Below are 27,831 nucleotides of genomic sequence, written 5' to 3'. Positions count from 1 at the left end.
ATAAAGACAGTCACAGATGGTGAGGAGGAGAAGTAGCACAGGAAGTAGCTGTGGTCTGGGTGAAGACAAAGACACAGAGATGCTCTGCAAGGTGTTTCGACTCTCCAAGCAGCCGGTGCAGCGCAGCAGACGTTTTCCCCATCGGTGTTCCAACCAGGTTTGGTTGGCTTGACAAACAGGCTGGAGGGTGGCCTAGGGTCTGGTCTGCTGAGGAGGATTTCTACCAGGTGAGTCGCCCTCAGGCATGCCTGTATTTGTCTTCTTGAGTACATGAAGAACCTGACTTTCATATGTGAGAGCTGTACCGTGTCAGCCGAGGTCGACTAAATCCTCATTTTAACTGCTTCCAAAAATATTTACATCATAGACTATTAGATATTTTCATGAGACACACGCCAATATCAGCTGTCTGGAAATTTAAAATTACCAATTTGGTAATTCAATTTATTTAAATTGTGCCGAATCACAACACTATCTTAGGCAGAAGCCCAGCAATCAGCCGTGAGCGGTCTTCACATCACATGAAAAGAAGCATCATTCCTCTGTTTATCACAAATATTCTGAATAAACAATAAAATAATAAATAAAATGCTATATACATATAAAATGTATCAAGTAGAATTTTTCCTGACTGTTCATTCTTGCAAGCAAATCCAAATATAGGCATTGAAAAGAAACACAAAGGCTGTATTTCCTCTCCAGCATGTGGAAAATAATTATAAGTCTGTGAGCGACTGAGTAAAATCCAAGATGGGTCATCTTCATGGAGAAGTGATATTTTTGTTACGGTGTTGTTGCACAAAGGTTAACATATGATTTTAGTTCTTTGTGGGTCAAGATTCTTTTACTTTTCTTCTTCTTGGATCGAAAGCGTTCACTGCTGAAGTTCCTGTTCTGTCTAAATGTAGGAAGTCTCGCCAGCGTAACAACAGCCCACAACCCCAGGAGGCCAGGGAGATGGGGTAAGATGGTTTTTGAGATTCAGTAGAATAGAAATTATTTAAGGACAGAATCTAACTAAAGTGTTTGGGGTTGTTATTTTCAATCATCCTCCATCGCTGGACTTACAATAGTATTGCGTGTTGCATGTAGGTTTTTATAGGTGACAAAAAAGCAACGCCGGACAGAAATTAAACTTTTGTAGCCTACGTTTTGTAGGAGCGGGTTTCATCCAATATATAAATGTTGTTCATCCAATGCTGTTGAAGCCTGTTGTGTCCTTTTCTGTCCGTTCAACTAAGGAAGTGTCATTTCTATAAAATAAGTGGAAGTTAGCTAAGGAATCTCAACAACAATAATAATAAAAATAATAATAAAAATAATGATTTTGTTTGAAGAACATGATTCCATCAGAGTCATATAGTTGGATGGTGATTAGATTTTGTCAGATATTTAATATTTGTACAAATTCCTCCTTAAAGATAAGAAGTGAACCACAATTAATTGAAGATGCATAATGAAGCAATAAATCATAAATCATTATTGGACGTCACATGCATCCCGTCCTCTGTAGAGGAAGTGGAGACGACAGCGGACTAGGGAGGTTGAGCCGAAGATTTTCCCGTATGAGCAGCAGGGATCCTCCAAGGCCCCCAACTCAGCCAGAACGACCTCTGCTTCAGCCGGAAAGACCTCCACCTCAGCCGGAAAGACCTCCACCTCAGCCAGCAAGACCTGTCCAACCAGGTGACTCTAAAGCACATGTGTCAAACTCAAGGCCAAATGTGGCCCGCCACATCATTTTTTGTGGCCCGCGAGAGCATAAAAGGTCAGAGTGTCTAAAAATAAATAGATCAAAATTGTGCTTTGAGCAAAACTACATACCCATTTTAACACTGATAAAAACATTTTGATCACACATAATGTCCTAACTTGTGTTTGATGGGGTTTTTTTTTTTATTCACAGGATAGTTTGATCCTTTATTAATGGAGTTCTGTTGGTTTAATCACCTGACAAATTAAAAGTATTTATGTTATGACTGAGAAACACATGTTTTTCTGTGCAACTTTAATGTTTGTAACTTGAATAAGTAATAAATTCATTCATTTAGCATTAAGGAGTACTTACATTTATTTTACACTGCCTTCAGGTACATTTAGTTACATTTATAAGTTACGTCTGGCCCTTTGACGACAGCTGTTATGCTTATGTGGCCCTTGGTGAAAATGAGTTTGACACCCCTGCTCCAACGCAGTTATTTGTAATCTGAATGACCCAGTACCCAGAAATCAATGCTTCAAAGCCAAAACCCAGGGAGGCATCGAGCAGGTCCTATCACATTCTTCTCTTCTCCTTTTGGGATTGTTAGATGACAGACCGTCTCCACCAGTTCCATCTCCATCACGGACACCAGCTTCTCTCCCTTCACCCAAGGAGACGCTGCCACAACGCCCCAACAAAGTGACGAAGCCCAAACTCCCCCCTCGGCCTCTGTGTACAGTGTTCAGCAGCAGTGAACACGGAGCCGCTTTGGTGCAGGTGAATCTTATCTGGACAGGAAATGTCGAGTATTGGATGCATTTTATTCAAAAATGAAGCTGAGGAAGACGTTCTACAAGTCTTTTTACTCTCCATCGCCTGAATTGTCATGCTATGGTGGAGACACAAATACTTGCCTACTTTGTTGTTTTGGTTGTGTTTTAGTTTTGATTATTAGATTCAGGTGCTGCAAAAAGCTTCTCGTGACATTGCTTTTACTGCAGGGCTTTGACAGTTTCAGAGAAAATGAGATCCTCTGTGATGTCATTTTGGTTCCTGGAGACAGTGAGGAGACTTTCCCGGTCCACAGAGTCATCATGGCTTCATCCTCTGACTATTTCAAGGCTATGTTCACTGGTGGGTCACACATTACTAGTATTTGAAATACACCACAAATGACAATACCAAAATCATTTCTATTATACTTGGATATACTGCTATACTGTACTCTGATACAGCAGCACTTTGAGCTAAAGCTAATTAGCATCAAACAGGAAGTACAGCAGAAGTACAATCTTATTCATTATGGAATCAAGACTTTTGCTGTTTTCAGGTTGCAGCTGGTGAAAAAAGAGGAAGGGCTTTTTTCACTTCTGCATTACAAATTTGCCTTTGCTACCATTACTAACCGCAGGATCTTACTGTCCTCAAACTCTGTGTGTGTGTCTGCAGATAAGCTTCACATCTGCTGCATCCTACTGTATCTTGCTAACTGTGCACTTTGAAATTATGCCTGCACAAGACAAATCTCCTGATCACCCGTTCCCCTTGTCTATGTCACTTTCTCCTCGTTTTTCCTCGTTCAGGAGGCATGAAGGAGAAGGAGATGAGAGAGATCAAGCTGCATGGGGTCACCAAACTAGGTTTAAAGAACATTATAGACTTCATTTACACATCAGAGGTCCGCCTCGACATGGGTAATCTCCAAGATACATTGGAGGCTGCAAACTTCTTGCAGGTCATGCCCGTCCTGAAGTTCTGTAATCAGCTCCTGAGCAGCGAGGTGAGGTGTCACCCTGAGGGTTTTTAAATTTAGCTGCCCTGGAGCTTTAAGGTCCCTATGATGCCTGCAAAGCACGTAATTCTATATGTTTAAATTATTCTTCTTTCTTTGATGCAGATCACTATTGATAACTGTGTGGAAGTGGAGCGCATTGCCAGAGATTTACTGCTGGAGGATGTTCAGTTGAATATAGGTAAGCATCATGAAACTGGTCCAATTCATTGATTTTATAATTAGTTGGTCCATCAGTCATTTTGCTTTTAAAAATGCTAAGAAAACCTTTTGATTCAAACGCTAAAACAGTGGAGCACCATGAAAATCTCTGTTGGTCCACCCAGGCCAGTTTGTGAGCCAGAACCTGTCAGCATTGGTGGAGTCCGGCCGATACCTCCAGCTCTCTGAAGCCACCATGGCCAACGCTCTGGCCAGCGACACCTTAAAGGGTTATTCTGAGATGGAGCTCTACCACATCGCCAGAGGATGGCTCAACCATGACCATCCTAATCGGCGCTCTTCTGTGTACGCCTTGATGCGCCATATTCGCTTCCCGCTGATGAGCCCCAGCGAGCTGATTCAGATCTCCCAGGAAGACGAGGACGAGGAGGACTCCATGATGCGTTCAGCGACGACCTGCGTGAGCCTCCTGCTCGAGGCCAGCAACTACCAGATGATGCCTTTCATGCAGCCGGCCCTGCAGACCAAGCGAACGCAAATACGCTCAGACTCCACCCACATCCTGGCGCTGGGAGGGGTTATGCGACAGCAACTGGTGGTGAGCCGGGAGCTGAGGCTGTACGATGAGAAGACCAGGCACTGGAAGGCCCTGACGGCAATGGAGGTGCCGCGGTACCAGCACGGTGTGGCTCTTCTGGGCGGCTTCCTCTTCATTGTTGGAGGTCAGAGTAATATTCATCAAGCAGCCAAGTCAATTGCAACCCAACCTTGAAAGAACTAGCGTCTAGAAATTAAACTTTAACCTAAGTTGAACCTGTTGGAGGTGAAGTCACGGTACTTTATTCCAATGAGAGTCAAATAGAACAAAACAACACTGTGAAGAAAAGAAAAATAACTTATCCTCTCTGATTGTCATTGTCTTCTCAGGCCAGAGTACATACGACACCAAGGGCAAGACGGCCATTGACAGCGCCTACCGCTACGACCCACGCTTTGACAGGTGGCTCCAGATCGCTTCCCTCAATGAGAAGAGGACTTTCTTCCACCTGAGCGCTCTGAGAGGCAAACTGTTTGCTGTCGGGGGAAGGAACGCCTTAGGAGAAATTGGTGAGCTGATGCTGTTCAACTCCTCAACAAAATGTACAACTGTTATTTACTCTGTTTGTACCATTGGTTCAAAGAGAGTACAAATAAAAGAGGACTGAAGAAGGAGCTTGGACTCCTGATAAAACTTCATAAACTTGAACGAAGCTGCATTACAAGTGAATCCTCTCGTATTTCCACATGACCAGACACTGTGGAGTGCTATAACCTGAAGAAAAATGAATGGACATTTGTGACCAGTATGGTGGAACCTCATTATGGACATGCTGGAGCGGTTCACAGGGACCTCATGTACATTTCAGGTGAGGGGAATGGTGGGAATACCCACAAAAAAACAATCTATGACTTATGTCCGATTTCTGTTTCGCTACAGGTGTGGAAACTTCTAGAACCTTTGTACAAAAGTCAATTCCCTTTCTTTTAGTCATTACACAACCTACGTAGTCACCTGTCAAGAGATTAAAGCGATTAAAAGACAATAAAACTACTAATAAAGCTCAGCGGCTGCTGAGGCGACACATCTCTCCATGTAGACCACTTTCGTTTCTTTGAGTGTGGATGGCCTTTTTGAAGCCACTTCCTGTTTGTCAGAAGACTCTCAGGTGCTTCTCCTCGGTCAGGTTTCTCAGTAACCTCGAACATGAAACTCATTTCTCATTTTCAGAGAAGAGACACGTTTCCTGAGCAGCAGGAACTGCAGAGACATGTGGTTGAAGTGTGTCACACCGCTTGGTAATGACAATACCACTAAGAGTTTGACGTTAAAGATCTGTCATGTGAAATAGATCACATTCTAGAATTTAGTCTAAGCCAATGTGTAATATTTTTAAACAGTTATGCATTAATTTCTAAATGGGTTTTCTATTAACCATTAGTTGAGGTTAATAATAGGAATTTAAATGTTTTCATTTCTTTTAAATTAAAGGGTATGTGTCTATTTTTGTCATTTTTTTAAGTATGATGAGTCAGACAAGGTCAACTAATAACATCACCGTTCACAGCAACTTCCTGTTCCTGTGCAATGCTGATACTAACAACCTCTATGAGCAACATTTAGTCCATGTCAAAATCCATTCACATGCTGTTTAAAAAATTATGATAAGCAATTGATAAGAGATTCAAAGAGAATTACAACAAAAGCACCGACTTTAGATTAGCTACAGACTTCATCTCTAGAGGATCAAAGTTTTTGAATCCATGGTACCAACCCAGGCTGCTCAGCTTTATTTTTTTACATGCACAGTCAATATTGATGATTATCGTGTGATACTTGTTGACCTGATGCAGGTGGGATCACTCGTGATGCTTTCCAGAAGGAGCTCTGGTGTTACGACCCTGTCGGCGACACGTGGAGTCAGCGGGCGGACATGTCGGAGCTCCGCGGCCTCCACTGCATGTGCACCGTCGGGGACAGACTCTACGTCATGGGCGGGAATCACTTCCGAGGCAGCGGCGATTACGACGATGTCCTGGCTTGTGAGTACTACAGCCCGGAGACAGACCAGTGGACCGCCGTGGTGCCGATGACCCGGGGCCAGAGCGATGTTGGAGTCACAGTGTTTAACGGACACATCTATGTGGTGGGGGGGTATTCCTGGAACAGCAGATGCATGGTTGACATTGTGCAGCGGTATGATCCAGAGCGGGACGTCTGGGACAGGGTGTTCAATGTGCTGGAGCCCCTGGGGGGAATTCGCGCCTGTACAATGACGGTTCATCTGCCGGAGGGGTCGGTGGACGAGGCTCAGATTCAGGACTGTCCGTTGCCCACAGCCAAGAGCTGATGATGCAGGCCGAGGGCTTTGACTTCTGCTTGTGGCAAAATACCTTCAACTTACCAAACATACCTTCAACTTGTGGCAGAATGAATGCAACATGTAGCACAAGGTGCAAGCTAGTTAGATAATAGCATTTACCAGTTTGAGAAGTCTACATCACATTGCCAGTGGCCATTTCTGTCCTGGTCGCACTCTGCAGCGACACCATGGAAAAGGAAATAGTACAGCCTTGTCAGGGATCAAGTAAAAAGGCATAAAAAACAAATAACAAATGGCTAAATAAATCCTTCAGAAGTCAAACAGTGAGGAATGCAAAGTTCAGGATGCAGGCTTACTACCAAACGACACACAAGGACTAAGCCAATAACAGACACACTGGGGACACCTGGCTGAAATAAAAAGGATATACAGTGTGCCCTCGCGCATTCACGCATCAACCTCATCGCGTGTGGTTCCTGGAACGCATTAACCGTGAGGAATGAGGGTGCACTGTATTCTGAAAAACTGTCAAAAACCTTTAGTTTTCAGTCTTGGAAGTCTAATACTGCCAGAATTAGACTAGTTTCAACTTGTAACCATGGAATCAACACAAAACACCAACAATGAAGAAGATGTTCCTTAATAGCAACAGACAGCGCTTCACTTTTGGTTGTGTGTTGTGAAAAATATCCCAAGGTTTTTGAGCTATGCTCCAGAAATCAGATGGGATGGGACAGATGGAGCCCATCTGGAAGTCCTCCCCCCTTACAGTATAGTGGTGGGGGTTAAATGAGATGATGTTATAATGAGACAATCGAACACCTCAATGAAAAATCAACCATTTAAGTCAGACTCGATTTGAGAGTAAACTTTTCAATAGAACTAATGCAAAGTACAACCTTTACTTTGACCTTCATCAGGAAAAGCATGATAACCATGTTAAAACAGTGATGATTTGAACAAACTGAACTCTGTGTGCAAAGAAAATAGATGGAAAAATATTAAACCGCAAGGTTTTTATGGAAAAAAGTGATGAGTTTTGAGGAACTTGCTTCCAATCTGTCAATAATACAGAGAGGCGTTTTCAGAAAACAGTGTAAATCAGACATTTAAGGAGTAGAGAAATGACGACTGCTGGATTTGTTCTAATGTTATTCCTCACAACTGAACAAAAAAGTAAAATCAGGCAAATATTAGTAATCTTGAGAGACAAATGTACAAAACAGATGAAATAAAGGAATGTTAAAAAGCTGCCTCTTTTAAAAATGCCTCTGGAATGTTAAAAGCTGCATCCTGTTGCTGTAACACAAGTTAGGTCACATCAGATTGAAGGAACGATTCATTTTTTTGTCTTTCTGTTATTATATACTGTTTAAATGAGAATAAAATGTTTTACCATGATCTGGAAACTTATTATTCAGCATGAACTACAGAGTCTTTCATACATCTGATGCACACGAGTGATGATAAAACCGTCCTTGGGACGTCATCCTTCACCTCCAGATAAGAGTGGCGATACCAACGGCTAAGCCAAGGACTGGAAACACTGGAAACATGGGAAAGTGATGTACTGAGTATAAAATCTGTGATTGTAGAGAAGATTTTTTTATCAGACTTTTCTGACTTGAGTTTGTGCTTTTTTGCATCCCTGTTTCATTTTAATGATCTAGATGACCTAGATAGAAGAGAAGCACAGTACACAAAAAGCAGAGGCCAAACCAACTCAAGTCACATGAACCAGACTGCTGATTACTGAGCAAACCATGGCTAACTAAATCATCATTGGGTGAATGAGGAAAATATTAGCTCATCTGGTAAACAGATGACATCTCTATTTGAATAAGAGTTGCTCTGTATCTTCCTCACAGAAAGAGTTGTCTTTAATTTTGCTCGGGCGTCATGAGGTACAGATCTGGTCATCTCAAATTTCCCCTTCAAGCAATCCTGTAAAAGTGAAGCTCCTCATGAATCGGTGACAAGCGTCCAGCGCGGCAGAGGATCACTTAATCGCTTGTGGATGAAGATAAAAGTTGAATTACCAGAGAATGGAATGCTTCAGAAAGCTGAGCTTTGCACCAGAAAGGAGAAAAAACAGCGTGCGGAAGGAAACAATTACAGATGTTCTGCATCAAATGGAAACAAGACATTAAACATCAGCCAACTGGAATAAGAATAGTCTCAGAAATATTTTGTGTAAGAGCTTAGAAGCAAACCTGTGAGGATTTGAAAAACAATCATATGAAAAACGTCAAATCTACATCTTTCCAGGTAAAGCAGCTGATTGGCTGCTTTGAATAAAATCCTAAACAATCATTTTCCTTTACTTTCTGTTGCACCATTTCCTTTATAGAATGCATCATATTCTACATAAATTTGATGTTTTATGTGTACAATGATGTTATTAACTATTTGCCCCCCTAAAATCTACCAGAGTGGAAGTATTCCCAGTACTTCGGTTTCATTTACTGATTTATTTATACATAAAACATTCATCAGTTTACAGAATTTTCTTCACCAAAATTATGCTCTGAAATATATTATAAATTAAACCTGACTAATTAATTATCCACACATTAAAGGAACAATTCATTCATTCATTTTCATAACCGCCTCAGCCGCTGTGGCGGGGAGCTGGAGCCTATCCAGTTGACTGACGACATGAGGTGGGGGAAACTCCAGTTCATCCAAAAAATAAAAATGCTATCATTGTACCATTATTTTTCTTGATGTCATTCCTCGGTCCAAAAAACATTTTTGATGCAATTTTTACTAATTTCTGAAGAAAATGAGGACTTGTTTTAAAAAAAAAAATTAAATACCCTGTCTGAGGCATTTCACAAACTTCACATCTTCACCATGTCTGCACAATCCCAGCAGCAACCAACACCTCATCTGGAGAAAGGTTTTATCGCCATCTTCAGTTGTTTACATTTTCCTTTTGTTTATCTTCATCTTCAGTTGTTTATATTTTATGTTTGTTTCATCTCATCTTCAGTTTTCTTCATTTGGGTTTGTGTTTTATCTCATCTTCAGTTGTTTCCATTTATGTTTGTTTTGTCTCATCTTCAATTGATTACATCTGTGTTTGTTTCATCTCAATCATCAGTTGTTTACACTTGTTTGTTTCAAATTATCTTCAGTTGTTTGCATTCGTGTTTGTTTATATCTCATCTTTAGTTGTTTACATGTTGTTTACTTTAGTTGTTTAGTCGTTTTATCTTGTCAAACTTTAACGCCTCGTCTTCCTGCCTGTTGGTGTTGCATCAGCTGCAGGCAGCTGTGTGGTCTGTTGTTCATTCTTGTTACAGTTCAAGGTGCATTCAGACTCATTCATACAGCTGCCATCATGTCTGCTGCCCTGGGAGGCCGCCCACCCCCTGCAATAGGCTTCCATTCTCAGTTATCTTTCATCAGCAGCTGTCCTTGGCCAATAAAACCTTCCAGCCTCCATTTTGTGAAGCCCAGGAAAGCTTAATATTCTTCCCTGTTGTAAAACAGCCCACCCCTCCTTTTTTTTTTTTTCCACATCGCCTTGGAGCAAATAACATTTTTTTCAAGTGAAGTTTCTGAGTTTAAAAAAGTGAAACTGCCGAGGCTGGGATCGCAGAAGGTCCTGTCGTCCACGCACAAAAGTTCATTCATTTTTTTTCACTTTAAAAGTTTTTTTTCCAGAGGCTTGTTGAGAGGTCCAGCAAGGGGAGAAGTTGCTTTTTGTTTTCTCGTTCACTGAGGGAATTGTCCAACGATGTCTCTGAGAGGTGATGTGTGTTTGGTGACGGGAGCCTGTGGATTCCTGGGAAAGAGGCTGGTGAGGCTGCTGCTGGAGGAGGAGAACGCCGCCGAGATCCGCCTGATGGACAAACAAGTGCAGTCCACATTTTTACAGTCTCTGGAGGGTAAAATCTGGTTTCAGATGATTATTTACCTTCAGAATAAGTTAAAATAAATTAACATTTACAGGCTACTTAAGGTTTAGGAAGAAGTCGGTGCTAAAAAAAACATCACAGTGAAGTTAAAATTTGTTTTATTCTTATATTGTGTGAATCAAACTGAATTAAGGGCGTATTCCAACCAAATGAGGCAGGATTCACAGCTTAACTTAAATGGTCCCTTCTGAATTACTGGTTTTAATCTGAATTACAACCCACAACATAAACATAAAGAACAAACAAAGTCCATTCTTTATCCAGTATTTCATCTGAGAGCAACGATCAGTTTAGAATTATCCTAGCATTGCTTTTGCTCAGCCTTACGTGGCTTCGGCTGATTAGAATCTGTTCTTGTGATGCTGTTAGGCTGCAGAGGCGACACAAAGCTGGCTGTTTTTGAGGGAGACATCAGAGATGGGGATTTGCTGAGAAAAGCCTGTCGTGGTGCATCGGTCGTCTTCCACATCGCTGCCATCATCGACGTTATTGACGCGGTGGAATTCAGCGAGATGTACGGCATCAATGTCAAAGGTGACGTGCGAGGTTCCTCTGCCAACCAACTGCTTTAACTGTTAACTCCGGATTTTGATTAGGTTTGTGGACAGATCAATAGGTATGAGCTTCGGTGACATTCAGCTGGAGCTAAAAAGTGTCCGAGTCAAAGTCATCGATCACCATCGTCGTCTTTGATTTGCAGGAACGCAGCTCCTCCTGGAGGCGTGCATTCAAGAGAACGTGGCGTCTTTCATCTACACCAGCACCATCGAGGTGATGGGACCCAACTCTAAGGGCGACCCCATCGTTAACGGCAACGAGGACACCATCTACAACAACGATCTGAAGTTTAACTACAGCAAGACCAAAAGAGAGGCGGAGCAGAGGACGCTGCAGGCCCACAATGAGGTGCTCCAGAACGGAGGTCGCCTGGCCACCTGCGCCCTCAGGTGCATGTACATCTACGGGGAGGGGTGCCGCTTCCTGCTGCACCACATGGGCAAAGGGATCCAGAACAAAGACGTCCTGATTCGTATGTCGCTGCCAGAGGCCCGAGTGAATCCCATCTATGTGGGGAACGTGGCCATGGCCCACCTCCAGGCGGCCTTAAGCCTCAAGGATCCGCAAAAGAGAAGTATCACAGGGGGAAATTTTTACTTCATTTCTGACGACACGCCCCACATGAGTTATTCAGACTTCAACTACGCGGTCATGGCACCTCTGGGCTTCAGCATTCAGGAGAAGCTCATGGTGCCTCTCAGCCTCTTCTACATGTTGTGCTTCATCATGGAGGTTCTGTGCATGATGCTCCGCCCTTTCATCCGAGTCCGACCGCCGATTAAGCGCCAGCTCCTCACCATGCTGAACACGCCATTCAGCTTCTCCTATCAAAAGGCCAAGAGGGATCTGGGGTACGTCCCCAGATACACTTGGGAGGAGGCCCGCAAACGCACCACTGAATGGCTCGCCTCAGAGCTGACAAAGGAAAGGGAGAGAATTAGGGTTAAATAACTGGGGGAAATGTCCAAAGCAAAGAAAATTATATTTTACCAATAGAAAAATATAGGCTATGAATGTTTTTTACACACAAATAACAGCATGTTCCTGTGGCAGCAAACTATAAAACAACATAACTAAAGCAAGTCACTGAAATCATGGTATTCATCGCCGTCAATACGTCTTTGTAGGCTTCTGTTTTACTTTGCATTAGAAGATTTTAATTCATCCTGATCTTAATTTGGTTTTTGCTCCAAGTCAGACTGAAAATGTGATGCATTCTTCTTCTTTTTTTAACGTGCTTTTAGCTTTGCATACACTTACTGTAACCTCAGGACAGATGAATTAACACAGATTGGTCCTGTGTTGTATGCTGTCATCTATTAAAGGTTATGGGTAAAATTACATCATTCACTGTGGTTCATTTATACCCATTAATTATAGTTTCATTTGAATTTATGTAAATATTCTTCAAACCTTGACATAAACAGCTCTTTTTGAACTTCGTCAAAATTCCTCGTACAATACTGCAATGAAGACCTTCACCTCAAAGCTCCTTGTTCCCCCTGTTTAATGTCATTATCCTCCTCTTTGAGCTGGCTGCTAACTACTACTAGCTTCTTTCAAATGCTACAGTCTCCTCTCTAGCTCGCTCAGTTTACACAGATGTGGATTTGGCGCCTCCTCTGGCAGCTGATGGGAAGTACAGCCTCCTTCACCTTCGGGCCAGGTTCATGCAGAAACAGGCTTTGTAAAAGGGTCTAGTGTTATTGTTAATAGGTTAATGAGCTTATTATTTATTTATTGTGCTCTCAAGTTCTAAGCACGGTCTGATAAACATAAAACACCAACTGCAAAATCTTGTCTTGACTCAGTTTCTCTGGAAAGAATTGATTTCTTGGGTGTAATCAGCAGAGATCCAGACAAACCCATGTGTGCTTCAAACCAACACCATCCGCTGGTGGAGTTATGTAAGAGAATTTATTCACTAGAGTGTAAAAAGGTTAAAGAATCCCAATGATGAGTCCTCAGAATATTTACAAACAGTATTGATCATGAACATCCAATCAGATAATGATTGATTTCCCTCAGCTGTGACAGGGTCACCCCTCCTCAGTCGCTGTGACGCTGTGAAACACTTCTGTGTGGACTCAAAACACATTCTGGTGCACCCACACACAAACCGGCGGGCAGAGTCCAGCATTGGAAACAAACAGCCATTGAATATCAATGAGGTCATGGATTCACCACCAGGCAAAGACCCGCAAACACTTGTTTGCTCGGTCTGGAAAACAACTCGCAATTGCAAATGAGGGAATTCAAGGAGAGCGGAAGGTTGTTGTGTGGATCCATTCAGGGCTGAGGTGGAGCTTCATGGGGGAAGAGGAGTCCTAAGATAATTAGAAACCTGATTTTTCTGACTGTTGATGTGGATTCCAGGCCCGCTCCTTGACTACTGTTCTCCAGATAAAGGCTGAGTAGTCGTGACGGAGCTGGGATTTTCTCATGCCAGCGGCTGATCTCCATCCACAAATCTGGTGCTGCACAGAGCTGTTGAGCAGCTAAGAGCTGACAAAAGCTCCCGGGCAGCTTTTCTCCCCATTCAGCTCTCTGTTCCTGCAGAATGCCTGGAAAACACAAAACCATCCTGCTCTGGGTTCTGACAATCTGCATCACCACTCCGGCGGTGGGTAAGTGGTGCTCTCCAAAAGGAGCTTTGCATCGTTTAAAAAAAACAAATAAATTCTTGTACTTGATTCAAAAATGAGCGCAGATGGACAAAAAAATTTTGGAGCCTGTGCCAAACTGTTTAATACATAATAATGCTCCAATGAATGAAAAGATATATCCTGAAAAGATTGAAGTGTAAAAGCAAATTAAATAATGTTAATAAAGTTGTTTTAGTTTGATTTGGTGTATTTATTTGCAGAAAAACTTTTTAACATTGGATCATTTAAATAGGAAATTCCTTTATTAGTCCCACAGTGGGGAAATTTCCATTATTGCTTCATCGTTATCAGAGGTAAGTTACAGAGATATAGAAGAATGAACACTCAACAAATAAGATAAATAATAAGAAAGAAGTAGCTGTAAATACATTATAAGAATTATTAAATATATTATTATTACATTATTAAAATTAGAAATTTTATGATATACTAATTTACAAAATACTTTGCTAAAGACACTGAAAATGGGAATGGGAACAGGAAACAACCATATTTACATTCAAAATTTAGATATTATTTGCAGTTTGTTTCCTAAAAACAAACATCTGTGACGGGGAGGCGTGGCCTGTACTCAGCGTGGGTTTACTGTTGTGTGACGCACGCGCCCAGGTGTGGGGGAGGAGCTAACGGAGGAGTGCGCCGAGCTGAGCAACAGCACCTGGCAGGAGTACCGGCAGCAGAGGGCCCGGCTGCGGCTCCGGTACCTGGTGCTGACCCGGAAGAACCCCGACTGCGCGCACGTGTTCACCCAGGACGCGCACGAGCCCTCAGGCTTCAACGTGTCCCTCCCGACCAAAGTCATCATTCACGGATACAGGTGATGATGATGTCACGGGCTGCCACGCACCAATCAGGATTGAGCAATGCATCAGTGAAACTGATGGATTGTTGGATATTTACTCAAAAATATTTAATTTTATTGATGAAAAAACAGAAAGTTATGAAACAAACTTATTTGACTCTAAATCAGGCTGAGATTGATTTTTTGGATGAAATACTGGATCTATTTGGTTTGATATTTAACCCTTAAAAGCCAACCCTATATTTGATCCACTTGGCCTTTCAGGATTTTGATACCTCATAAGTTTGACATTTTTTCCCCCCGTAAACCAGATGCATACAATCAGGCACATGCAACAAAATTCAAGATTTAGCCATAATTATACAAATTAAAGCTCATATAGGTACAATTTTTTTTGTAATTTTTTTTCTGACATTTGTCGGAAGGTTCCATTTCAAAAAAAATATTTTTCTGGCAGTTATTTCATGGTTCAGGCTTTAACAGGTTAATGTGGTATAGATCCAGGTGATGAGTGAGTCTTTGATGAGCTTCTGTACAGACATGAAGGACTGTTTGGCCTTGGAGGGGGTGTGTGCTGCACTCAGGGCCAATCCAGGCGTTACAATCTCAGGTTTACAGTTGCAGTTTAACTTTATCCGTTATTCCTGCTGCTTCGCTGACCTTGATTCTTATCCTTTGCTCCATTCCACCAACCCTGACCCCCCACCCCCCTACAGAGCCATGGGCAGTCGGCCCTCCTGGGTGAAGGAGCTGGCCCGGACCCTGCTGAGGGCGCAGGACGCCAACGTGCTGGTGGTGGACTGGGTCTACGGAGCGTCCTTCGCCTACAACCTGGTGGTGCAGAACTACAAGGAGGTATCGATACAAATCTCCATCCTCATCAACCAGCTGCAGGTGAAGGAGATGTTGCATCATTACTGCGTTGCTTTGTCCTTACATTCAAGTCATTCTGGTTGATGTAGAAATGGTGGCCCTCTTTTCTTTTCCCAACAGAATCAGGGATGCAGACTGGAGAGCTTCCACTTCATCGGGATCAGCCTCGGGGCGCATGTCGCTGGCTTCATCGGGACTCTGTTTGAGGGGAAGATCGGAAGAATCACAGGTCAGTCTGGACCACAGATTAAACTACAACTATTTCCACCAACCTTCTTCCTTCTGAAGGACCAAGTAAAACAACTTCCACCATGTTATTAGGGGAAATGGAATTATCCGCTTCAGCTGCTGTTGTGCGTTGGTGTCGTCTACAGCTGCCAACCTCGGATGAGTCTTTGGACTCTTTAAGTGATAACAGCTCAGAGATAAGAGCCACTTTTAAAGCTCTGTGGAGAGGAGGGACGTGCGGTGGTGAAGCATCTGGGTTCTGTCCTGATGGGATGATTTGACTGCTGCTAACAAACCAATGTCTGCTTCAACGGCACATAAAAATAATCCTCCTGTATGATTAACTGAATTAACTGTCCTGGTGCAGGCCTGGACCCCGCTGGACCCATGTTCAAAGGAGCCGACACCTTTGACCGTCTGGACCCGTCTGACGCTCAGTTTGTGGACGCCATCCACACAGACTCTGACTGTGAGACGAGTCACAGTAATGATTCCTAATGATTACTCTGATTACTCTGGCGTTAACTAGGTCTTCTTCTGTGGCAGATTTTGGGATCTCCATCCCTGTGGGTCACGTGGACTTCTTCCTGAACGGAGGGAAGGACCAGACGGGATGCGCCCGCTCCAAGTTTGCCTCCAGTAAGTCTGGCCTTCGTTTGAAGGCGACGTCACCCAGTTGGTCTGCAGACATCGGACTCCCTCAGTGTTTCTTCTTCAGTGTACGGCTACGTCATCTGTGACCACATGAGAGCGCTGCACGTGTACATGAGCGCCATCAACGGCTCCTGCCCTCTGACGGGGATCCCGTGTTCCAGCTACGAGGACTTCCTGAAGGGGAACTGCATGACCTGTGAAGTCTTCAAGGGAAGGTGTCCAACCATAGGTAACGTGATCCTGAAATTCATCCAAAGATTTGTGTTTGTAGATCATTTGATTGGATTATTAAAACTATAATTTGAGATTATTTTACATGAAAATGTGCTGAGGAGGGAAAACAGTAATTCTCCACTGAAATTAAAGTAATCCGTGAAGGTTATTCTGAGACAAAAGAAAACACTAAAAATGTGATGATCTTGTTTCATCCTCGGGGTCACCAGTAGATCTTGTTCTCATTACAGGACGGCTTCTTATCATGACGCCACCTGATATGGTGACCCTCACTGTCCTGGCTCCTGTGTGTTTTCAGGTTTATCAGAAAACAGCGGGATAGCTGTGTCTCCAATTCTCAAAGAGCAGAAGCTCTTCCTCCTCACCTCGTCTTCGCCGCCTTTTTGCAGTAAGTTGTATCTGCGTCTGGAATGAGGTCTTATTTCTATACGAAGCAGTAGCTTCAGTGGCCTCACAACACCAATCCACATTAGCTTTACTACTAAAGCTTCTTTTACAAGCAGTTTACAGTCATCCCATGCACTGGAAATTGTGAAAGTTTGCAACCTGTGGGTGGAATTGAAGGAATTTCAGGGCTGTTTGTCAAGATGCACGGTTTCACTACATCGCAGATTTTTATTAGGTAGCCACGTGATACCGTGCGAGAATGCTATTGGGTGACATCATCTAGAAGTGCTTTAAACGGTCTATAAGAGTATATGAAAAGGTAATACAGATATAAGTTGGTTTAATATCAGTATGAGGAGGGTTCATAAACTTTTAAATTACCTTAATAATAGTTTGTCACTATATTGTGGAATTTCAACTTTCACGGGTGGTCCTGGAACGCAGTAACCACGAGCAACGAGGGATAATTACTTCTTTTCACCGTGATAACACCTCAAACAGAAAGTGGAATGCTTCCTTAAAACTTCATAATGTCCCCTACTTTCATAGCAAGTCGAGCGGTGATGTTTTTTTGTTCATCTGCTCAGCTCATCACATCCTGCTGGAGCTGGAGGTGTCGCCCCTGGGTAAGAGCGCCGAGCTGGAGGTGAAGCTGACCACCGGGGCCCTGGAGGAGGAGCAGCGGCTGAGGCTGTAGGTTCCATGTCGCTCATGTCAAATCAGCACTGCTCTTTTCTATTCTTGTACGGTTGTGTTATCGTGTTATCGACGTATCGCAGCCAGACAGATGCAACGATGTACCGGACGGTCTGGGCCTATCCCGTGGCTCTGTGTGAGATCGGGTCCATCCAGGTGAGGAACACCGGCGCTCGGTTCTATCGGCAGGGAGACGTCCACGTCAAGTCCGTCTGCCTTTCCGAGTTCCCCTCCCTCAGGTAGAACCCGTTACGTCTGGAGGTGGAGGTTTTCTTTCCACTGGTTCATATGTTTAAACTCATGTCACGTGTTTCAGACCAGAGGAGCCGCTGTGTGTGAACGACGTCCACGTCAGGCGAGGAGCGCCCTGGTCACATGACTATGTGCAGGCGTGCGGCGACTTTTAAACACCCGTGGTGGGAAATCGACTCGATTGGATGTTCATGTTCCCTGTTAGAGGTTAGAGGGGAGCCGAAGAAACACAGCCAGCGTCACAACTACTGTCACGGAATCCCAGTGGTAACTGTTTGTGGGATAAAACACTAAAACTGTGACGTCACACCATTACTGTCCGTGGGTTCGGATTCTAGGACCGCCTCTCAGCTCAGGATGTCGGTTCACTGAGGAGTTTTAAATGTTGCTGTTAATAAAGCTAACAAATGACTAAAAAGATCAGTGTTCTTTTCTTTGTTGATGCTAATCAGTATTTAAATAACATCTTCGGCTGTGTACACAAATAAATGTGACGATAAACACAATGACAGGAAATGAAGGGTGAGAGCAAACAAACTCAAGCTTTATGGAAGAACTGTGGCTCGATTTTGGAACACAATTCACAAAAATGTGTTAAAAAAAACTGGACCTGGAAGCATCTAATATATCATCAAAGAAGAAGTTGTAGCTTTTTCCCAGGGAATCCATCAGGCTTCCTTAAGAAAGTTTGTTTAAAACATGCTAAACTAAATATTTGTAAGTCTCAGTCTTTAGTTTTCCACTGTGTGGATGTGGGATTCTCATCTAAATGAGACGACTGGAGTAAACAGCTGCTTGTCTTCAGTAGCTACAGAAACACACAGTATTACTGTTCGTTGAATGTTTTATTGATCTGTACAGATATTAATCTACAATATCCACAGGTTTAATTGATCAGAATAAATGTGGTCGGTCCCAAGAAGGGTTAAGGCACTAAAGCTGCTTCAGAGATTTGGAATTTATGATAAAGTGGGGGGTGAAAAAGTAAAAATTAGTGAGTTTTGACGTTCGTACTGCAAGCGCTTTAAGGATTCCATGTTTGGAGGAGGGACCGTTTTCACAATCTGGGGGTGTCGGTGGGAGCCAGCGGCGCCCTGCCCCTCCGGGACCGAGGTGGGAGCGTCCGGTCGGCTTCGCCTCCTGCAGGAGGAATCAACATGGAGCGTCAGTCAGGCGGAGTTTAACAGCATCCGTCAGCAGCTGCAGCCAAAAGGGATGTTTGTGTTTACTTTTCACAGTTCACATCAAGATTACATTAACACCCCACCCCCACCCCCCTACATTTACTGTATGGAACCACAGATGCACATTTACTGTCACTGTGTTTTAGAGGTCTGACTCATCAGCCTCCAAATGGAGCTCCTGACCTACTGCAACCCAAATCTGACCCCGACCCCCCACCCAGATATGAAACACGACCCTCCACCTGCTTTTAGGACGGCAGGAGGGCAGCAGGCCACTGGGGGGTACTAGTAGGCCACTGGATTGTCCAGACATAGATAATCACAGTGAGGGAAATCTGATTTATATTCTTATTTAAGCTTATTTTTTATTCCAACTACTTTTTCTTTTCCCATTTTCTGTTCTGTGTGTCTCTTTTTGAGGCACGTTACACATATGATGTAAAATCTTTCTGATTTCAGCTACTTTTCTTGCACAAAAGATGCATTCTCTTTTACATTAGTGACGATGAGATAAATAAAAGCAGGGCAAAGCAGCCAAAACAAAGGAGAAAAAAAACAGTTGTTCTTTATTTCATTTGGGCTGGAGGATAATATATTATAAAAATCATAATTTGACATAATTCTGCTTTTTTATCTGGATGTAAATTATAATTAAAATCAACCAAAATTATTATTTTTAATCTGTCTAATAGTCAAATCTTACTCGATGACATCATTTTCCAGCCCTATCTTGTCTCCTACTGTGCAGCCAGGTTAGTAACAACTGTGCACTGCATGCACCCCCCCATCCCGCCCCCGCCGCCCAGGTGAGGTACTTACATGTAGCCTACGGGGTGACCCAGTGTGTTAGCTCCGGCGCCCTGCCCCTCTACCTCAAATATTCCCTCTCACTGCCGTAGTCCATCAAGGAACCCGCCACGTCAGCGAAGTCCTCCAGAACCAGGCTGGTGGAGTCCTCACCAGAGGGCAGCTCCGGGTCCGGTGCCCAGGGGTGCTGGTAGCGCTCATGCAGGGGGGGCTGGGAGTCATCTGCGCTGTTCTTCCTTGGTCCTTGCAGGTGTGGTTGGTACGGGTGAGATTGGGTTGGGTCGGGCGTCTGGTAGTCGGGTGTCTGGTAGTCCGGCGCCGGGTCTTCCTCCTGCTTTTCGGCTTCTTGTTCTTTGGCGGTGCCGCCATCGCTGCCACCTTCGCTGCCCTGCGAGGCGGGGGCCAGCACGTGATAAAGGCTGGGGAGGCGGATGTCAAGCAGCATCCCGCTCTTAATGTAGAGCTTGTTGTTGAGGTTGTAGAGCTTCTCGGCGATGTCGTAGCCCAGCATGACAGAGAAGATGCGGGCGATGTAGCGCTCCTTGGAGATCAGCATGTAGAGACGGCGGCGGCGCCACGAGATGTAGCGGGAGTCTTCCTCTGCTGTCAGGGTCACCTGGGGGGCAAGTAGGGTTGGGGTCACTAGTAGCAGGAGGGAGTGATATCTGTACATCTTTTTGTTTTCATCATTTGTATTAGCGGTCATCAACACAGCAAGTATCAAGCTGTAGGTATCAACTTAGCTTTAGCATAAAACAGAGAAAGGGGAGAATTTTTTTTTTTTTAAATCTATCTGAAATTTAACATTTATCAATTACATAACATGCTTCACTTAATCAACAATTTTCCTCATCAAAATTCATTCTTTAAGGGTTCATTCAGGTTGTCAAAAACAAAAACTAGACAAAAACTACTCCACATTCAAATTTTTAAAATTCCAATTCAAAGTTAAATTGTTTCTTAATCACATGGTCTGATAGAAGAAACTGAAACCAAATGCATTTGGAATTCCTTACTTGGAACTTTCCTTCCTCATTGGGCCTGAGAGACTCCCACTCCGGAGAGTCCAGGAACTGGTGCCGGTGGATGTAATGCAGGAACTGGCCTTCCAGAGACACGTTAATCCTAAAGACAAGGCAGAAGCAGCTGAAGTCACAATCCAAGCTAAACATTAGCATCAACCATAGAATCATAGAAAGAGGTAGGATTTATTTAAAGCATAAAACATCTTTGAGGTAAAGTGATTAAACCATAAAATATCTGAGGTCACAGGTTTATCCTTAAACGTGTCGGATTGGCGCTGTGGTCTGCTTCCTGTCACTGACAGCTACATAAAGATTAAAACTCTCCTGTAGGACACAAAACATTGAGCTAATCTGTAAATTTCCAAGAAAAAACAATTCATAAAATGGTAAAAATTTCTATTTCTGTAGGGAAATCGACTCGATTGGATGTTCATGTTCCCTGTTAGAGGTTAGAGGGGAGCCGAAGAAACACAGCCGGCGTCACAACTACTGTCACTGAATCCCAGTGGTAACTGTTTGTGGGATAAAACACTAAAACTGTGACGTCACACCATTACTCTCCTTGGAGAGAATAGAAATAGAAAACAAACTTATTATCTCATTCATTTTCTGTGCAGAGCAGTCAGCGTTTGCCCCCCCATCCCAACACAAAGATATCATCTCCCAGCTGACGGAGTGCAGGGGGACGGAGCTCTGATGAGTCACAGGCAAAAATACTCTTCACAAAGTTTACAACTTCTCTTTTGCGTAGGATCCAAACTTGAGTTCAAGTGCAGCTCCTCTTTGAGGATGTTTGGATGGAGGCTGCACATTTCCTGTGACGGTTACTGCCAACAGCATGAAAGAGGCCGAAATCAGGAGGTTTTACTGTCACTCTGAGAGGAACTTCACTCAATAAATAAACACCACTGTGGAGGTGGACGAGATTGGACACGCTCCCTTTCGCTCCTGAAACAAATTTAAAATCTGCATTTTAAATGAAATGTAATAAACTGCAAAAAATAGAACTACCTTCAACCTTGTGGGATCAAAATCTTCCATAGCCCACAAAAGGTGCACCAGTCCAGAGTGATTGTGGAGATTTGAAATACTTTTTAAGTACTTTTTATTTTCAGCTATTTTATACCTTAGTCCATCGAATTCCAGAGATAATTTACATGCATTTTCAATTTGGATAAAGCCTTAATGGACAAACTGCAGCAGCAGCACCGGATCAAACGGATGAACGTTTAAAAGTGGAAACGAAGAACTAAATTATTTTCTGACATATATTAATAATTATAAAATAAGGTGATATAAAAACTACATTCTTCAGTAATGTAAAAGTTTAGCTTTGAGTATTGAGAGAGTTTGAACAGCAGCAAAGGAAAAGGTTTTGTTGTTTTGTTTTTGTTGACCTCTGCCTGATGAACTTGAGAGCTTCCCATGTTGATGTGTTTATTAGTGGAGGGGGCGTTTCAGCACGCTGTGACATCACTGCATGTTCATCTTATCAGCTCATCAATTGTAAGAATATCCTACGCGAGATGTGTTTACAGTTTCCACGACAGAAAAGATGCGATGTACTTATACTTTACATGTGTGCTTTCCGTTCTGTGGTGAGTTCATGCACACAAACACACCCCACCTCCCAGACAGCAGAAAGGACAGCTGGTCTATGGGCGTCTTGCCCTCCACGGCGTACGTCTCCCCTGCCTTCAGCTCCACCACCCTGTTCTCGAAGGCGCCAGTGATCTCCTTGAACACGTGGACGGGGACGGCCAGCGGCAGGTAGACCGCCTGGTAGAGGGCGGTCAGCTCCTCATCGTGGATCCCCTCCTGGTGCAGCCGGTAAAGGAGGTGGCAGATCTGAGCCAAGCAGGCCAGCATCAGGAGGAGGTTCCAGGTGAAGACGTCCAGGCCGCACATGGTCAGCCAGCCCCACAGGGTCAGGCACAGGAAGGCGGGGGTCAGGAAGCCGAAGATGAAGAGGCACCCGTAGGCCCCGCTGCCCCCCATGTAGCCCAGGAACAAGAAGGTGTTGCCCAAATGGTAGATGGCGCCTTCTGTGTTGTTGGTCCAGCCATCGCAAAGAGGGGCGAAGATCAAGCTGTCCAGCAGAGTTGAGTTGTCGGCACTCATGTTTGAAACCCAATGAAGTAAATAACTCCTCAATGAAACCAGCTATTCCTGTCCCAACATTTACAACTACAAGTCCTGTTTGAATAAAGGTTGATCCGAAATAAACAGCTAATACTAAAAAAAGAAAGAAAAAAAAACAGGAGGTAAATATTTGTTCCCTTGGCACCAAATGGAAAATTCTTCAATGTGAAGAAGCTCTCACGGCTCTGTTCGTCATAGAAACACAGCTGGAATGGCTTTCTTCTCTCATTATGCGTCCCTCGCTCTCGCCTCTCCCCTTCGGAGTCTTCCTGTCCTTCCTCTCGTCGTGGCTCGTTCTGGCTATTTCTCTCCCCTCTGGCCTGCAGCGTGGAGCCAACAGCTGGGGGAGAAGGGCCGAGGGAGGGGTGTGCATTGATAGAGCCCTAGATGGATAACCATGTTTGGAATTGAAACCCAAGGAGGGAAGAGTGGTGGACAGAAAGCAGGCCTGCTACTTAACATAACAGAGGGAGGCAGGAAGCGGGAGGGAGGGGAGACACTATCGCAAATATCTCTGAGTGTCACACTCATGTAAAAAAAAAAAAAACGTCCATCCAAATCCTTCAGAGCACTTTCTTCATCCAAATTTTAAAAGTACACATGGGCCTCAGGAGAGCAGGTCAGCTGGTGGATATTTAGAGACAGAAATAAGTCGGATGGCACAGGTCAGATTTCAGGTATAAACACTCAACACCTCACATATCCAACTCTGATCTGGAAGGACTCACTCGGTGTGAGATGGACTCGGTGTCCATCTGAACCCAGGAGAAACATCTCCCCTCTGCGTGAAAATAAAATATTAACAGAGTTTAAAGGAAGAGACATAAATGTGGCTTGAGCTAAATTATGACTCTAGGAGCTTAAGACAAATAGTGGTATTCCTTCTGTAATGTCCGTGTTAGATCTGTTGTTGTGGATATACTCTGAGTTAAATCATGTGTGAAAATTTTAGACCCTAACTTCACCTGATTTAGTCTCAGATTTTGCATTTAAATCTGAAAACGGGGTTTTCAGTTTATTTAATCATTACCGATTTGTTACTTTAAAACAAGCCGGTAGAATTTTAATGACACACGCCGACAGGACAGAAATGAAGTCTTTCCTAAGATTACATGATACACTTGAAACCACTTCACCCTCATGTTTGTAGTCAGTTTACATTTGCGTGACAAGATTTAGGAAGTTATGTCCCACTTGTGTGATACAGGATCTGACCATTAGCTGCAAAAAGCTTGTGTGCAAGGTGGTGATAGCACTCAAGCTTGTCTTAATGAGCAGGTAATAACATGTCACAGTAATTCAACTTTACAAGAGTTGATGCAAAGCAGCTGCACGAGTTATGAGAACCTTTTAGGTCATGCATGGATTCAAATGTTTGACTTTTTGAAAAAACGACAGGTTTCAGTCACGTCTTCCCCTCAGTTTACTTCAGAACATTTCCAGCAGGTTACTGGTGTGATAATGCATGTTGTCCACCGCTAGCCACACTTCTGCGTCAGTGACACATTACAGGGGAAGAATGCAGATATGTCAAGTATTGACTTTGCAGGAGGCAGGAGTTATTTTAAGCCTAAGTGCATACCATGGACAGCAACTGTGGCAAGCAACCATGCACAAAGTGAACCTTGAACAGAAAGCCTCAAATGCATTACTGAGATATAGTTTATTGTCCACACAGGGAAATGCGTCTTGGGCAGCGTGCATTTAATCAGCATAAACGTCTTAAAACATACAAGACAATAAAAGATAGCAGCATTGTACATACATAAGAGGCAAATCTGCCCAACCAAGAGGATATCACTGTCCTCAGTCAATGCTAAAAATATAAGAACCAAGCAAATTAGTAAGATAAAGTGCATAAACATAATAAAGCGGGACCACAGGTCTTATAAAAATATAAGTAAATTTAAAGTGCTAAGCACCGTAATAATACGAAGGCACCAGAGGTTCATGAGAACAACTGGAGCTATGAACCACTTTGTCATTTAAAAGCGCACCAGAAGTTGGAAGAAAAGATAATTTAAAATAGTTTTCACAACGACTTGTTCTATAACATCTACCTGAAGGTAAAAGCTCATATTCAGGAAAAAATGTGAAGGATCAGACAACACTCTTCGCCAAACTGAGCACTGACTTATCAAAGATAACTGGAGAGTCCTTCCTGCCAATCACCTTCATTGCCGTTTTCTCAATTTTAGATATTTTGATTTGAGCTGAACAGAGTCCCAAACCAGGCAGCCATGCCACATCGAATAATGGTCCCAAGGACTGAGTTATAGAAAGTGGACATAACTCCTGAACACCAAAAAGTCTATGGAGAAAGTGGTCTTTGAGCCAATTTGGAACATAGATGGTCCACCTGAATATGCCATTTTAGCTGGTTGTCCATGTAGACCCTTAAGTACTTCTAAGCAACCTGCTCAATCTTCGTATTATCGATAACCACTGGATCATGAAGTCAAACATCATTTTTGTCTTAGTGGTGTTCCAAGATCAGGAGACTTACCACATACAGTATGAAAGTTGCTCATCTCCTGCAAATAGCCCACCAGACCTTCATCACCTCAGAAGGCTCAGTATAAGTGTCATCAGAAAATTTAAAAATGTAGTTATTAGGGAGACTTCTGCAATTAATGTAGACCGTAAACAGGAAAGGTGAGCTCACTCCCCCTTGTGGTACACCAGTGCTACACAGTCTGGGACTTGAAAGTAGTTAACCTTAACCTGTAAGGATCAGTTTGTAATAATTGGGGAGAACCATCCGATTATGTAAGGGTTGACTTTCATGTTTGATAGCTTCTTTACCAGTAGCTGAGGACAAAGTACCAAAGGCGGAGTTGAAGTCAGCAAAGAACCCGAGCGTAGGCCTTTGGATCTTCCAAATGCTTACCAATTAAAAGAGTGATGCAGACTACAGCATCCTCAGTGCTTCTCCCAGCTCTATAAGCAAATTGTAGTGGGTCCAAAAAAAGGAGCTACATCAGAACTGAGATGGTTCACAATTATTCTCTCGAAGCATTTCATAACACAAGTTACAGCAATCTGCCTGTAATCCCCGTTTTCTGAAGGACAAGACACTTTAGGAACAGGAATTACAATAGATTTCAGATATCAGGAACCATGTGCATATCAATCGACTGCTGAAATATAGGGAACCAGGCCACTGTTCAGTTTAAAGAATGACAACAGAGTTATTGCATAGGACTTTTATTCAATTAGACAGCAGATTCTCAAATTCTGAACATTTAAAAAAAGCGCACCACCACCGTATCTCCCTTCCAGAGCTGAGGTATAAATAAGAGGGAAAGAAGGGAATGTCCAGAGTAGTCCACTTTCACAGCAACACTGCAGAAAGAAAAAACGTTTAGTGAATTGCAACGCATTAGAAGTGATCTGGTTTTATTCAGTGCTCAACCAGTAAAACAACTTCAAGTTGGGGTATATATTTTGTCACACAGCCATTTGATCTGAAACATGAACCAAGCCTCGAAGCTTCAGGCATGTTTGTAGTCATGCAAGCACAGGAGACTCCGCCCACTTCCTCACTACTTCCCCTCCCTTTATCAGGCCATCGTTACACAATGTTCTGATGCTGCAGTTAGCACACAATTCATCAAGTCGGCAACAAGAAAATTAAACAGATGACCTACAAACACCCAGGTCAAGCATTTAGATGCATTCCAACACACTTAACAGTAAATTTGCTTTTGACAAGTTCAACGTCTCACCATGGCGAGCAGAGGTGTTAAATTAGGGCAATCAAGTTGAAACGAGATGCTCAAGCCTAAAAGTTTGTGATACTCCATCTGCAAATCAGTCGTTAGACTAATGCTTCTATGAACTCCATGTCACGCTGACTTTAAGCATTCCCTGTAACCCATTTTAGACAGTTTGTACCTGCAGCTGTACAACCTTTACAATGCAGTTCATCTATGTTTAATTACTACTCCCTTCTCAGTTGTTCAGCATTTGCAACAGAGGGCTACAAATTAACGCAAGGAAATATAACCAGTGGAAAATCAAGGTACTATTCCTGCGATTTGATACTTACCACACGCACACAAAATGGAGCAGTTAAATCTTGAATCCGAGCGCCCTCATGCAATCTTTATGTGCCTCGATCAGCTCAGTGCAGTGTTCCTCTCCTTTTTCAATGATGCTGGAAGGAAAGACAATTAGTACATTCACTCGCAGGAAGAATCCTCCACGTCTGGTCGGGTACTTACCAAGCATCCCTGACTTTCTTAGTCTCTGGACAAGCACAGCAGGGCTTCAATGGTGCCTTGGGCTCAGTGGGTTCAGCCGCAGAGACGGGCTCGATGCTGGCAGCGGACACGGACATCTTCAGGCTGAAATTTAAAAAACTTGTCGTCAGCGTCATGACTAGAACGTACATTTAAAGCTTTTGTGAATCTCCTCAGCTATGCCTTTCAAATGGAAATCCTTTGAAACTCAAGATTAGTTACCTCAGCTAAATTCCAAAACATGAGCTGCACATGTTCAGACTGAGCACAGGCAGCTGTCCATTTTTACTCAGAACAAGCGCATACAAAAACAGACTTGAGCACCAGCAGGTCTCAGGATCTAACTTTAAACTGTCTGAAGTTCTGGTGGGATACAACATACTAGCTTCTCTATTTCTGAAACTGGAATAACTAGAATCCCTTTCACATTTAGAACTTGTTAACGGTACAAACTTCACTACAGATCGTTATCATGGTCTAAAATCAAACATGCTAGCACATCCCCCAGATTACAGGCAATTGAAAACACCTGTAGCTTTCAGTTCCCTCACTTGTGTTTCACTGATTCTTCATATTATTTTTGCGCAAGTTCAACCATGCATTAATTTTATTACGTGAAACTTCAGTTTTAAATGT

At 43.2% G+C, this 27,831-nt stretch overlaps 4 protein-coding genes across 8 annotated transcripts; 3 read left to right on the top strand and 1 right to left on the bottom strand.

Annotated features, from left to right (window-relative positions):
• The first annotated feature begins 25 nt into the window (after window positions 1–25).
• Window positions 26–7,918, top strand: si:rp71-68n21.9 (kelch-like protein 9). The gene is made up of 11 exons (XM_068329634.1): window positions 26–227; window positions 909–962; window positions 1,514–1,686; window positions 2,310–2,479; window positions 2,704–2,836; window positions 3,286–3,482; window positions 3,600–3,675; window positions 3,821–4,378; window positions 4,584–4,763; window positions 4,949–5,062; window positions 6,048–7,918. The coding sequence occupies exons 2-11, from the start codon at window positions 958–960 to the stop codon at window positions 6,542–6,544; spliced, it is 2,103 nt and encodes a 700-aa protein (XP_068185735.1). The 5' UTR covers window positions 26–227; window positions 909–957; the 3' UTR covers window positions 6,545–7,918.
• A 2,115-nt stretch (window positions 7,919–10,033) lies between these two features.
• Window positions 10,034–12,342, top strand: hsd3b1 (hydroxy-delta-5-steroid dehydrogenase, 3 beta- and steroid delta-isomerase 1). Its single transcript, XM_068329981.1, has 3 exons — window positions 10,034–10,413; window positions 10,813–10,977; window positions 11,144–12,342. The coding sequence occupies exons 1-3, from the start codon at window positions 10,263–10,265 to the stop codon at window positions 11,950–11,952; spliced, it is 1,125 nt and encodes a 374-aa protein (XP_068186082.1). The 5' UTR covers window positions 10,034–10,262; the 3' UTR covers window positions 11,953–12,342.
• Window positions 12,343–12,480: 138 nt separating this feature from the next.
• On the top strand, window positions 12,481–18,199 carry pla1a (phospholipase A1 member A). The gene is made up of 11 exons (XM_068329980.1): window positions 12,481–13,628; window positions 14,277–14,484; window positions 15,186–15,363; window positions 15,463–15,571; window positions 15,938–16,039; window positions 16,117–16,209; window positions 16,289–16,453; window positions 16,757–16,846; window positions 17,433–17,538; window positions 17,625–17,780; window positions 17,858–18,199. Exons 1-11 carry the CDS (start codon window positions 13,562–13,564, stop codon window positions 17,946–17,948), a joined length of 1,365 nt encoding a protein of 454 aa, XP_068186081.1. The 5' UTR covers window positions 12,481–13,561; the 3' UTR covers window positions 17,949–18,199.
• Window positions 18,200–18,471: 272 nt separating this feature from the next.
• On the bottom strand, window positions 18,472–23,274 carry popdc2 (popeye domain containing 2). 5 transcript variants are annotated; one of them, XM_068329056.1, is made up of 5 exons: window positions 23,133–23,251; window positions 22,437–23,044; window positions 20,801–20,909; window positions 19,797–20,400; window positions 18,477–18,993 (listed from the first exon to the last, which is right to left on the bottom strand). In XM_068329056.1, the coding sequence occupies exons 2-4, from the start codon at window positions 22,928–22,930 to the stop codon at window positions 19,846–19,848; spliced, it is 1,158 nt and encodes a 385-aa protein (XP_068185157.1). In that variant the 5' UTR covers window positions 22,931–23,044; window positions 23,133–23,251; the 3' UTR covers window positions 18,477–18,993; window positions 19,797–19,845. The 5 variants fall into 5 exon arrangements, with proteins under 5 accessions (XP_068185160.1, XP_068185157.1, XP_068185155.1 ...); XM_068329059.1 differs by having other exon boundaries at window positions 18,472–18,993; window positions 19,938–20,400; window positions 22,437–23,274; XM_068329054.1 differs by having other exon boundaries at window positions 22,437–23,272.
• Window positions 23,275–27,831: the final 4,557 nt, after the last annotated feature.

The sequence above is a fragment of the Antennarius striatus genome, chromosome 12, assembly GCF_040054535.1.
Source record: "Antennarius striatus isolate MH-2024 chromosome 12, ASM4005453v1, whole genome shotgun sequence".
In the NCBI taxonomy this organism is placed as follows: Eukaryota; Metazoa; Chordata; class Actinopteri; order Lophiiformes; family Antennariidae; genus Antennarius; species Antennarius striatus.
The sequence above is the reverse complement of the archived record's forward strand: the minus strand, read 5'-3'. Positions and strand labels throughout refer to the sequence as shown.